The 12821-nt window shown below is 34.4% G+C and overlaps 1 protein-coding gene across 1 annotated transcript in view; it reads right to left on the bottom strand.

The window, feature by feature from the left end:
• Positions 1-387: 387 nt before the first annotated feature.
• Positions 388-12821, bottom strand: part of LOC111505079 (cAMP and cAMP-inhibited cGMP 3',5'-cyclic phosphodiesterase 10A) — a 28070-nt gene continuing 15636 nt past the window's right edge. The window contains exons 4-11 of the mRNA XM_074177194.1: positions 10071-10383; positions 9117-9250; positions 8945-9060; positions 6294-6531; positions 2765-2920; positions 2447-2708; positions 2210-2396; positions 388-589 (exon numbers count right to left, since the gene is read on the bottom strand). Of these exons, the coding sequence (XP_074033295.1) occupies positions 493-589; positions 2210-2396; positions 2447-2708; positions 2765-2920; positions 6294-6531; positions 8945-9060; positions 9117-9250; positions 10071-10383 (1503 nt within the window). The 3' untranslated portion in view covers positions 388-492. The remainder of the gene's footprint in view (positions 590-2209; positions 2397-2446; positions 2709-2764; positions 2921-6293; positions 6532-8944; positions 9061-9116; positions 9251-10070; positions 10384-12821) is intronic.

A 12821-nucleotide genomic window follows, 5' to 3' on the forward strand; every position in this document is an offset into this window, starting at 1 on the left:
CTGGCCAGATGGAGGTGAATACTCGGTAGTTTTTTCCACCAATAAGTGTTCAGCCCATCTGGGCCTGGAGCGGCAAAGTTCTTATTATTATTATTATTATTATTATTATTGAGCGGGCTCCGGCTCTGACCAGTGATGCTATACTTTTTGAGTTAAGGTAAAAACTTTGTTTTTTTTATTTTCAAGGATCATTGGGCCTCATTAAATTTGCATTCATAATTGGCATGAAATTTCTCTGACAGTGAACCATCCTGTAGGTGTACATATTTCTACTTTTTGATGATACAAAGACTCTCCAGGTTTACAATAAAAGTATCACTATGATTTTCTGCCAAATGTCGGTGAATGCTAAAATAGCTAAATGCCTTTTTAATAATGGAAAAACTATTTGTCATTTTCTACAAAGGTCTTGTTTCGATTTTATTTTGTTTAATGAAGTAGGTTATCTATGTATAGTTATTGCCAGTTATGTATTCACCCAAATAAATTTATTTATATGCATTCGTTTTGATCGACAACTGAATCGTCCTGTCTCCAACTCTTCTGTCCTTTCAATGAAATAATTTCCTGCCAGGTCTCCTTTAGAAGTCTGCAAAATAAATTTGATATTCTCAATAAAAGTTATGGAATTCTGGCATCAAGGGACTGATTTCTAAAACGCATTCTAGTAATTGAGAAATCTCAACCATTTCAAAGTTAGATGAGTAAGAAACTAGTTCCTTCCCAAGTCAGCAAACTATTCCTTAGCTATAAAAAATTGTTCTAAACAGGAATTGATGTAAAGTATATAAGTTCATAATATATATTTATTTTGATAATAGTTCAACTCCAGGCGAAGTCCCTCAAAATGAGGCATCCTATAGGAGTTTGCATCCTAAATGAATTGTTATGTGCTCATTCCTCCCAAGATCAGGAAAGCTGTAGGTTGAGTTTAAAATTTCTATACAAGGTCAAATATTTAGATGGAAACTGGAACATATTTTTCATTGTTCTACACAAATACTTCTGCATAAAGCGTTACCACACAAAATAATTATTGCAAGAAACTAATCTAACCTAACGAGAAAGCTAAATTATTCTTACGCGGTAATTTTTATAGAAAAATGTGCGGTATTCAAGGACGCATGAAGCATATATATTGTGAATTTCATTCTTTGCAGCATAAAATACAACGTGAATTTGTTACCGCCAATTTATCTTACCGTAAATCATCACTTTCTTTCCCAAAAATTAATCTCCTAAAATATAAAAAAAAAAATATATCCCTTTCAAATCATAATTGAATAGAACTGACCGATACTTGATGAAAATCCATATTAAAAAACTAATCAATACAGTTTATGATTATGATTTTCACTATAAGGGTTTTACAAAAACCGCGACACCACGACACAATAAACTGTATTGATTAATTTTTTTTCTTAAAATATACATTTAATTTCATTACTGCTCAGCTCTCGCTTGAAAAGGAATTGGGTAACATGAAACGTTTAGTTATGAATATCTAAATAGTATCTAAGATGAATTGAAGGGGTTATATTTTTAGGAGTGATTAATTTTTTGGGAAAGAAAGTTTTTGGCTTTCTACTACTCCATCTGATACAAAAAAAGGGATGAGAGTATCTTCCAAAGAAAGGAAGGAAGTAATCAATTTGAAACTCTATACATGAATGTGTAGATCATGCAAAGAAGTAACTTTCAGTCACAAACTGAAAGAAAGTCCTCCTGAAACAGCTACTTTCATATAAACATTGAATTACACGAAAGAAAATAATTCTTTCGAAACAAATACTTCTATATGAACACTGAATTATACAAAAGATACTTTTCTCTACTCAGTTTGTATTTCAAACATTTGTTGTGGAATAAGAATCAGATATCATTCACATGAGTTCTACTTTGAATGAATGGTAATAAATTGAAAGTTACTTCTTTGCATGATCTACACATTCATGTATAAAGTTTCAAATTGATTACTTCCTTCCTTTCTTTGGAAGATTCTCTCATCCCTTTTTTTGTATCAGATGGAGTAGTAGAAAGCCAAAAACTTTCTTTCCCAAAAAAGTATCTAAGATACTTTCTCATTGTCAAAGAAACTTTTATCCTACTCTGTAACAAGTAAATATTCATATTTGTATCAACCTTTCAAAAGATTCATTGAGGTGCAAACTTATGTTGTCAGTATATAAACATCAATAGAATATCTTACAAAGCTTCTGCATGTAAATCTTTCGTGTTGGGAAAAATCTTTCTCAATAGTTCCACGCAGGGCAACACAATGACAGTTAAAAATTGAACTTGGTCCTCTGGCACCATTTGAGATTTTTCTCTGTCCATCAGAGATAGAGGAGTCAATCCCATCTTCTTTTCTAAGTCACCTTGATTGTAGAATTCCTCTGGAAAATATTAATTGAGATGAGAGACCCTTTCATGTATTTTCAATTACTGTAAACATTGTCGCATATATTTTTGGCAACAAGGAAAGGCTTGCAGTTTCCCGATAAGTCGCAGCTTGTCATCATGATAGCCTTCACCAAGGTTCGATGTCTGGTGTTTGAAAAATCCAAAACATCTTCATTAATCAGTTGCACCAGTTTAACACGAAACTTGAAATAACTGGCCAAGTCAGTTGCCAAGATGGCGTCTTTCATTTCCTTCGAAATTTGCTCAAATACCTTCTTGGATATGTAAGGATATATCTGACACCCCTGAAATATTACATAACAGAATCCCTACGTGATTTTAATAGATAATCCAAACTTACACTGAGAATCGTCATTGCCACTCGATAGTGATGATTTTCTAAAGGTGATTCATCATATAGCTGTGCTAGAGTATCATCTGTTAGTTGCAAGTAGTTGTTCGTAAATCCTCCATGGTCCAAATCGTGACATAAGGCTGCTATCAGAAGTGATTTTGTCTGTAATTTAAAAAAAAACTGTGATAATTTCCTTCACCAGGAGGAGAAAATTGGACGATATAACGCCGCTTTTCCTCAATGGTGAGGTCATTCCGTTTGGAACGTAGGTGAAATATCTTGGCATGAATAAATCACCTGGAACGCTCACTTGGAAAAAGTTTTACACAAAGCCAGACTGTCCTATGGACATGTCGAATGTTTTGTGGTTAAATTTGGGGTTCAGATCCCAAACAAATCCATTGGATTTATGTGATGATTGTCAGAGCAATGATTACTTATGGTACAATTGCCTCGTGGCTGGTACAAAAAAGGGCCCAGGCGAAGGTCTCTGGCTTACAGTGGTACCATGAGTACCACACACTGTCAGCGGCCATGAAAATCCTTCTAGATCTACCTCCTCTCCACATTATTCTGAAGAGAGAGGCTAGATGGACTGCTTATAGACTTGTGCACATTGCCAATATCACAAATCAATTTAATGCAGAGTGCAACAGACTGTTGGTTGACACTGGAAGTCACAGCATTCTGAAAATGACCTCTGACCTTATGCCTCCAACTGTCAACTACGAACCGCCTTATAAAGTACTGTTCCTGGAGAGGATTGGATCCTCCGGGAGAAGGAAATAATAAGAGCAGATAGTTGTTGGTTCACAGATGAATCAAAAACACCTTTCGGTTCTGATGCAGATGTTTTCAGTCGCAGACCCAGGACAAAGATATCTACCTACCTAGGAACCTATGCGACTGTATTTCAAGCGGAAATTTACGCTATTGAATTGTGTGCGGAGAGATTGGAAGAATCCAACCTCATACACAAGTCAATAAAAATATTCTCGGACAGTCTAGCAAAGCTGGAAGCTCTTGGCTCCTATCGAGCAACGTCTAAATTGGTAGCTAGGCTTCTCTTTTCATCCTTTCACCACTGTTTATATCAATTTGTATTTTATTGGGCTTTCATAGAACTCTGTTCCCAGCCGTCAACTATGTTCAATTATAATAATAATAAACTTTATTCACCTCACCTAAAAGTATTATCTGCTAATAAACAGTAACCTACCCCACCTACTCTCACCATGAAAAATTTCGTTTCTGAATTAGTAACACAAAATGCTGTATTCTGAGATTTGACTCATCTTCAGTTGCTCCTACCGAGTAACCTCTAAATTGGTAGCAAATTGCCAAAAACGACTGTCCCCGATAAAAAGACTTAACAGATTGTCTCTGGTCTGGATTCCTGGCCATACTGGCCTGGAAGGCAATGAGGCTACTGACTGCCTTGCAAAGGAGGGTGTCCCAAAAAGCTTCATCGAACCAGAACCTGTCATTGGCATCTCTGCCAAACAAAGATTGAACACCTGGATGGCAAGAAGATTTGGACTTCTGGCATAATCTTCCAGGATTGGCTCACTCCAAGGCGTTTATTCACCCTTCGAAGCTTGATATTAAAAAGTTGTTGGACTACAGTAGGAATGAACTACGATGTCTAACAGGCCTTGTCAAAGGTCACTGTCATTTGAATCATCATATGCAGAGACTCAGACTATCGGAAGACAGTGTGTGTCGCCTCTGTTTGAAAATTGATGAAACAGCAGAGCACATACTTTGTGCCTGCCACAACACTCTTACTATCTCACCTGAAAAACCACTCACCATATAAACTTATCGGCTTCGTTGAGAAGCTGGGTTTATTTGGTAGAGTGGGAATAGGTGTGAGCCACAATAAACCCTTGCGGGTTGCGGTGGAGAGTTCAATAGGCCCACTCACTTTGGACCTAAGCTAACCTAACCCTCATAACAAAATATCTTCGATATTTGGAAGAATGAAGAAAAATCTTCAAAGGAATATTGAGATCTGGGTTCAACATTCTGCGTTTTCTTAGTAAAATCCCATAAATTGAAATAGAATTCAGAATATTCCGGAACTTCGACAAGGAATTTTGATGGATGGAATAGATCAGCAGTAAATAAAAAAACGTTTCGAGACAATAAGGAGTATTGTCGAACATCAGCGATGATAGTTGGAGGTATTTGAGACACTGAGAGAGAATCTTCGAAGGGTGAATCCTTTATTGAGAAAGCTAAACGACCAATGCTGTAACTTTTTCGAAGTTTAATCAGTTGATTATCATATTAGACATGGACAAAGGCCTTGAAAATATTAAGCACAACAGCTGAAGATTATCAAAGTAGTAAAATATTAAAGGTCGGTTAGTGATCTTTGTTTCTTTTTTTTGTTTTGGCTCTTGTTTCGACTCGTTACTTCGCAGTGAAAAACAGAAGACGAATATCGTTTGATGTCGATGCTTGGCTTTGTAACTAACCATTTTGGGGAGCCTGGTTTATTTTTTATATTCGTGGAATGAGTCTTCTGTCGATACCATAAATATAGTCTTCGTGAGGGCAGATGTCCGTATCAATTCTTCATTCAGTACAGAATGAGCTAATTACAGCTGGTCACTGAATAAAATTCATAATAAAACTATCACACACCATATCTGTATCTGTAGAGTAGGAAGGGTGAGTGTAAGCCCACAGCGCTTAGGCCACATGTGACCCATTGTACATCTTCCCGAGGAGTTGTCATCCTAGGTCATCATCCATCCTGTGCTTTCCAGGAAGGTAGACAGCTCCACATGGAGGTGTTTTCTTAGTTGACAGTGGTCAGTCAGAAATCCTACTGTTAAGCGTACATTTTTCCGAGTAATCGCCAGATATTTCTTCGGCGCCAGCTTCCCAGGGTCGCCCAGGGTGATCCTGGCAAGATTGCAAAGGTAAAAATCTGGTTCTATTCAAAACAGAAACAATCCAATGTAGCGCCCATTAGAAAAAATAAAGTTGATGACGGTGGCCGAAAGACGAAACGTCGAATATCCAATCTGTAGCATTATGTAGCAGGGAAAAAGTGGCAATATGAAAGTGCATTTATTTTTGAATCCTTCGAAAAATAAGGCCAAAGAAAAATGAAAACCATTTTCCAAAATTTATGTTTTTTTCAGGATATACTCAGAATTTCAGAACTTTCTCAACGTCATATTGTTTGTCAGATAAATGCGCAACTTTACTCCAATTTAACCATCTTCGTATCTCTCATAGTTTCCGAGATCCCAATGGCGAGGATTGAATTTGAAACACTCTGTATAAAAAGGAATTTCCTTCAGATCTTCATCAAGATGCAAAAAGATGCTTGGGCATATAAAAGGGAAAATATGCAACATGCTGCTGACATCAAAGAGGATTTTTTCCAAGAGATTTTTTGTGTTTAATAGAAAAATGGTTATTAACAATATGGATCCCTGAGGAACACTAGCGTGTTGATGGTGAAGATAACCGCAAGATAGAACGCCATAAAAAGTATCATTAATAAACTACATACCTCAATATTATTGAACTGCTTCTTATTTCTGTATAAAATATTGAACATGCAGTGAGCTACATTGAATGCATGTTCGAAGTTATGGTAAGGATTATTTCTATAGCACTTTCTGACAGATAGTATGAATTCCATAACATTTCTCATTTTTATTTCATTTGTGCCTATTATTTGCGTTATCATATGTAATACCAAACGTGGCATTTCAGGCACATCTTCGGGTGTAATATACCATCGGAACCTGAAAAATATTTCATTTAGAATGCACATAAGTCTCAAAATAGAGCAAGAGTCCGTAAATGCTAGACCTTCTTTACTTTATAAAAGAAAAAAGTTTTTCAGCTCACGACCCCAACATAGGTGGAAAACGATTTTCCACTTGTAGTTGGATCATCATGGCTTTGGCAGGTAACAAGTAGCAAAGATGTGGATACCCTGAATATTATCTCGCGCAAGTTTCCACAACTAACCTTTGAATCTGCTCTGCTATGCTTCAGCTTCAAGTGCTGAACAAAGCCATTGACGAGGCTTGAGGTTTAGGGACCCTGTTGTCGAGTCATGTAATTTCAGTTTCAAGTGGTTCTTAAAATGGCTTCGAAGCAGAAGCAGAAACGTCGAACAGATGAAAATTACAGACGCGGTTCAACCGGGCGACATTACATCAAATTGCTGACCGCGGGAAAAGTCTGCAAAAGCTGCCTAGCCTTCAGATTTTCCATCGTTTTCATACAATGAGGGAAATTATGCAGTTTGAAAGAATCACAATTCATTTATCACATAGAATAATTTTGACATTCGAATTTTAAAAGTTGAAATTGCCAGCACTTTTGTTAAGCATATTGTTACATTTTGTAATGTTTATAGAGTTATTTTGTTTTCAATTGAGAAACTCTTTGTTCACCATATACAAATTTTTGCTCAGTATCACTCCTCTACGTACTATCTGCATAGTGTGTTTCATCTATGTTTTTGGAACTTATTTGAAGCTGGAATGATTCTGCAACCGTGTTAGGAATCACACGTTAAAAGGTAAGATCTCGTTAGTCCTTAGCTCGCACAAGTTTCTCAACTTCTGAGAGTTGTCGTTCGTATGGGGGCGACAGCTGATTAACGGAAAAACAGATTTTAAACAGATTTTTAAACAGTAATAGAGGATATTATTTATCAACTCAATCCTAACAAAGCATGTGGATTTGACAAAATCTCTGTAAAAATTATGAAAGCAGAAAAAAGTATCGCCAAATTTATTTCATATCATTTCCAAATCATTCGAAAGTCGAATACTTAATTCCAAATAAAATGGAAATTGCAAAGGTTTCGCAAAAAGTAAGAAAAGAAACGAATTAAACAACTATCGACCAATTTCTGTACTTCTAGTTTTTGCAAAAATCTTAGAAAAACTGATATATACAAGGCTTTATCTTTATATTTATCTTGTCGCTAGATCTGCGGTTTTCGCAGATCTAGCGACAAAGAGACAGCGGTAATGGATGTGGTGTCGCAAATCCAAGTGGAAATTGATAAAAATAAGAAATGTCGCTTGTGTCTAGATTTGTGCAAAGCTTTTGATCCAGTTGAGCATAGTCAATTGTCATCATTTGCTGATGATACTAACATTTTGTATGTTATATCTCACTTAAACAACATATAACATATATTTCTCAGACAGTTACGAAAAAAAAAATATATGAAGACAGATTTGGATGAAATTCCTCATTCGATTTAAAGAACATAAATTGAAGTTCAATTCCAATAAATGCTCATATATGAATATTTTCCTCAGAACAATTATTACTTCAAATAATTCGATTATATTTAATAATAATTCTATTAATATACAGAAACAACAACATTTTTGAGTTTATACATCGATGAGAGATTGTCATGGAATAAACAAATTGAAAAAATTTGAATTATTGGAATTTTTTCAAGTATTATAAACTTTGTAGCTATAATTTTTCTTAAATATATATATATTTTAGTCTCGTTTATTCACATTTGCACTATTTCATTTCTATTTGGGGAACAGTTAGTGAATCTATAATCAAACCTCTGAAAACCTTGCAAAACAAAATAATTAGAAGTATTTATAGATTACCATATTTGGAACCAACATTGAACATAAATTCGCTCCACAAACTCAAAATCAGCTGTTTCATTCATCCTGTTAAAAATAATACAAAGAAATGAAACTTCAATATAAGGCGAATTGGACATATTCATAATTATGCCACAAGACAAACCAAATTACTGTTAAAAATTGAAATACAAACAAATTTAGGAAAAAAATCGATATATCACGATAAGGATCATTATATAATCATTTTCAGAGAAAATGAAGAAGCACTATTCCATTACAAAATCTAAATATCAATTCAAAAAAAATCTAATTAGTGGAATTTCATAATTTGCATTTTTTTCTATTACCCTGGAATTCGTTTCGAACATGCACTTTATGAAACCAGTTTCATATACGACAGTATCTTATTGTTTTTTTTTCAAGATATGTTAAGTGTTTATTGTTAAATATAGTTATAGTCCCATTTATTATTTCTTGGCAAAATACACTGAATTGAATTGAATTGATGCTGTGAAAACGACAAGAGTGAAAACGACAAGAAAGCATCCCTCATTTGAAATTGAAAGCTACTCACTCTGTAAAATTATACGGTTCCTCAGTTTCAGGTTTTTGAATGAAGTTCTCCATATCATGTACACATGGTTTCAGTTGTATTCGCAGCAACTTCAAATTGCATTCGTTAATTTTATCCTATAATTAATAGCGGTAAGTTACTTTTGTCATTCATATATTTTGTTTGTAAATACCGTTTTAAACATTTTTTGGTGCAGTCTTGTATAATGTAACGCAAGAGCGCAATATACTGAGAACGTTTTGAACAAATTTTCGTCAGATGGCGTAAAACAGACTCCATTTATTTTGTTCACAACTTGTACGACACCTGAAAAATTTCAGTAAAGTAAAATGACATTCGATGAGTAATAATATTAATATGTTTAGTTATGGGCGCATATGATAATGAATTATACATGATACAATTTTTATTTTTGGGCATATAATTTTCCATCTTCCCTCGTACTCTCAAGGAGTGGTATTCCCAACTTCAAAAATTTGAATAATCATGTTGTGATAACTCGGTAAATATGTTTTGTTATTGAATGAAACAAAAAATGTATCAATAATGAGTACATCTGCATCTTCAGCAGCCTAGCTTTCAAATCTTCATGATGCACGACCAGTGACACAATTTCTCCTAAAAACGTTTCCTGGTCACTTGATATCTACACGTGGTACGAATAAGTGGCATCCCAGATCACCAGACTTATCTATGAGTGATTTATTTCTTTGAGGATATCTGAAAAATGTGCCTATCGGCATGAATTTCAGAGAACTACAAATCTTGATGAATTGAGAGGGAAATTAACCAAGTTTGTGAGAGCATTACGCCAAATAAACTCAGAGATATGAAATTATCTCTGTATCACATATTTGGTTTTTATTTGGCACAAGGTGCCAAACCTAAATAAACCACAAGGTGGTTTATTTGAACCATTATTGTATTAGGTTCGTAGTTTACTGCCAGTTACCTTTTTCTTTCGTTTTTCAGAAGTACACGTTATATTTTTTTGAGTTTCAGAAAACATTTTCAGTTTATTTTATAATTTGAAGCATGTACTGGTATTTCATTTTCGTATATTTTTAGAGTTTTTGTTAACGCCAGGCGCTGCCAACATCAATATTTTGATGATGAATATGCTAACCTAAAATGTTATCAACACTGACGATAGGCATGCAAAGAATTGATCTAGTAATAAAACCAGTTTTTTCATCTACTTCTGTAAAAAACCTGGGATCGTTGAAAGCATCCCTAATATTGACAGTTGCTCCAGTCCGTGCCACTAGACCAGCAATGCTCCGATCCCTCGACAAACGAACTTTCACATTTTTCCTGTGCATTGTTATATCGTCCACACCAATTCCTTCTTCAAATACTTCCGCTACTAGGTCGTCGCTTTCTTCGTCTATAATGAAGAAAGTACCTCTTTCTGCTCCCAAAGTGGATTTGGCGAATTTCTGAAAAAAATTATCATTTTCCTCATGACATAATTTTTTTATATATATGAAAAACTAATATTATCCAAATAGGCACCAGACCTAATTATAGGGCACACTATAATATAATGTAAGTGTAAAATATAGAAAATATACATATACATATCGTAGTAGTAAAAATTTTATGGAATATTCAAATAGAAAAGCAAATTTCAAGTAAGTGATGATTTGCAAACAATAATACCTTCATGGAATAAGAAACAAATTTAAAATAAATATCTGTTGCTTCGCTACCGATGTTATTATCTCTTTTTTGAATATATTCAATGGTATTGAATATACAGTGCATTCCATTTGAAACGAGCCACCCTGAATAACTTTTGGTACGATGATTTTCAGGAAAAATAAAAAAAAACATCGCAACAATAGTATACAGGGGGGCATATTTTGACATATTCACATTTGATCTAACTTTCCCTATCGCATCCTCAGAGCATGTCACCATTTATTTAATGGATCAATTGTTTTGCATTATCAGATGTTCCATGATGAATAGTAGAATACATTATGGTCTGAAGCTCATAGTTTTTAAGCCAAAAATTATTTGAGTTGAAAACAATCCACCCTGAATGAACTTTTGTTCAATTTGTTACCTAGGTTTCATAGGTGTTTTTGTGAAGTATACGTTAAAAAAGTCTTATTTTGCCTAGTTAAGTTTGAATTCGATATTCTCTTCATTTTGTATTTGTCCCATTCTACAATAACCATTACCTACCAGGTGAAGTTACAATTGATGTTTCTGTTTTTGTGAATTATTCACAAGCAATGGTTGATACGCTTCGAGAACGGATTGAAATAATGAGTTTTTACTACCGGAATGGAAATAGTGCTAGAGCTGCGGCCCGTATGTTCATTGATAATCATCCAGGAAGAAATGTACGACACAAATACGTTTCGGATTTATTAAACAAATTTATGGAAACTGGATCTGTTAACAATAAAAAGCATAACAGTTTAGGAGTTCTCAACGATTAAACTATTTGTACTGCAGTTATAGGGCACGTTGGACTAATGGAAAATTCGCAATATCTTACTAAGTTATCTCGAGAATCAGGAATCAGTCGTACAAATGTTTTCAGAATCCTTCATTAGTACAAATTCAATCCATATAATTCATGAATTAAACAAAAACGATAGACGTTTCGAGTTTGTGAAAGTATCACTGAACGAATCATCTTGCATCAGAATTTCTTGTATAAATTTTGTTTTTCGGATGAATGTACGTTAAGTTTGAATGAAGAAGTGAATCGTCAGAATTATCCATATCGGATGGATACGAATCCTCATTTATACCGTCACGTTCATACCCATTGACCTCAAAAACTGAATGTTTGGGCAGGAATTTTAGGTGTCCACATCATAGGATCTTTTTTATCGGTGATAATTTGACTAGTGATAAATATTTGGATCTGTTGGAGAATCGAATAATATCGTGCATCAATAGGGCAATTGAGGAGGATATACATTTTTTCGAAAACGAAATAGTTTTTCAGCAGGATGGTACACCTCCTCATTATGCAGTTCCAGTGCGACAATATTTCGATGATCATTTTCCTGGTACCTGGATTGACAGAAGAAGTCCTACAGCATAGTCACCAAGGTCTCGGGATCTCACTCCTCTAGATTTTTTTCTATGTGGTATGTGGTCATTCGAAGGTGTATGAGAATCAACAACATTAGAAGATTTGAGAGAGAATATTATGAGGTTTTAAAAACTACACCTCACGATTTGATCTTCACAAACTTTATTTCGTAAAATATATCACAACTTGTTTCGCTAGCACAGTAGCTTTAGATTTATAAATCACTTGAAAAAGTTACTGTGCTAGCGAAACATGTCATATATGTTTCAAAATAAAGTTTGTAAAGATCAAATCGTGAGGTGTAGTTTTTGAAATTACTATGGATTTTCATCAAGTAACGACCGAGTCAGTCAGAAAATATCATGAGGCGTTGCAGAGAAATAACTCCCGAGATTCTCAACCATGTCAGGGCGACAATGGAAGCTCGATTGTACCATTGTATGGAAGTTGGTGGAAACGTTTTTGAACATTTACTTCAGAAAAATGTTTTTTTCTCATAGTCCAGTCATCAGATTTTGATTCAAGAATTTATAAAAAATCTCTTTTTCTGATTTATTGCTTCCATATATTTGTCTGTAGAACGAATATTTCAAAATGTGGCGTCCTGTATAATTGTTGACCTGTTTTTTTATTTTTCCTGCAAATCTTGTTTCAAAAGTTATTTAAGTTGAATCGTTTTCTACTCAAATAATTTGTAGCTCCCGAACCATAAGTTTCAGACCATATGTTTTATACTTTGTTGAAATCTGCTCATCATGGATCATCTGATAATGTAAAATAATATAGGGTGATCCATTCAAAAAAAAAATTGGGAAA

The sequence above is a fragment of the Leptinotarsa decemlineata genome, unplaced genomic scaffold, assembly GCF_025532065.1.
Source record: "Leptinotarsa decemlineata unplaced genomic scaffold, Ldec_3_MD MMD2_tig00002159_RagTag_RagTag, whole genome shotgun sequence".
Classification (NCBI taxonomy): Eukaryota; Metazoa; Arthropoda; class Insecta; order Coleoptera; family Chrysomelidae; genus Leptinotarsa; species Leptinotarsa decemlineata.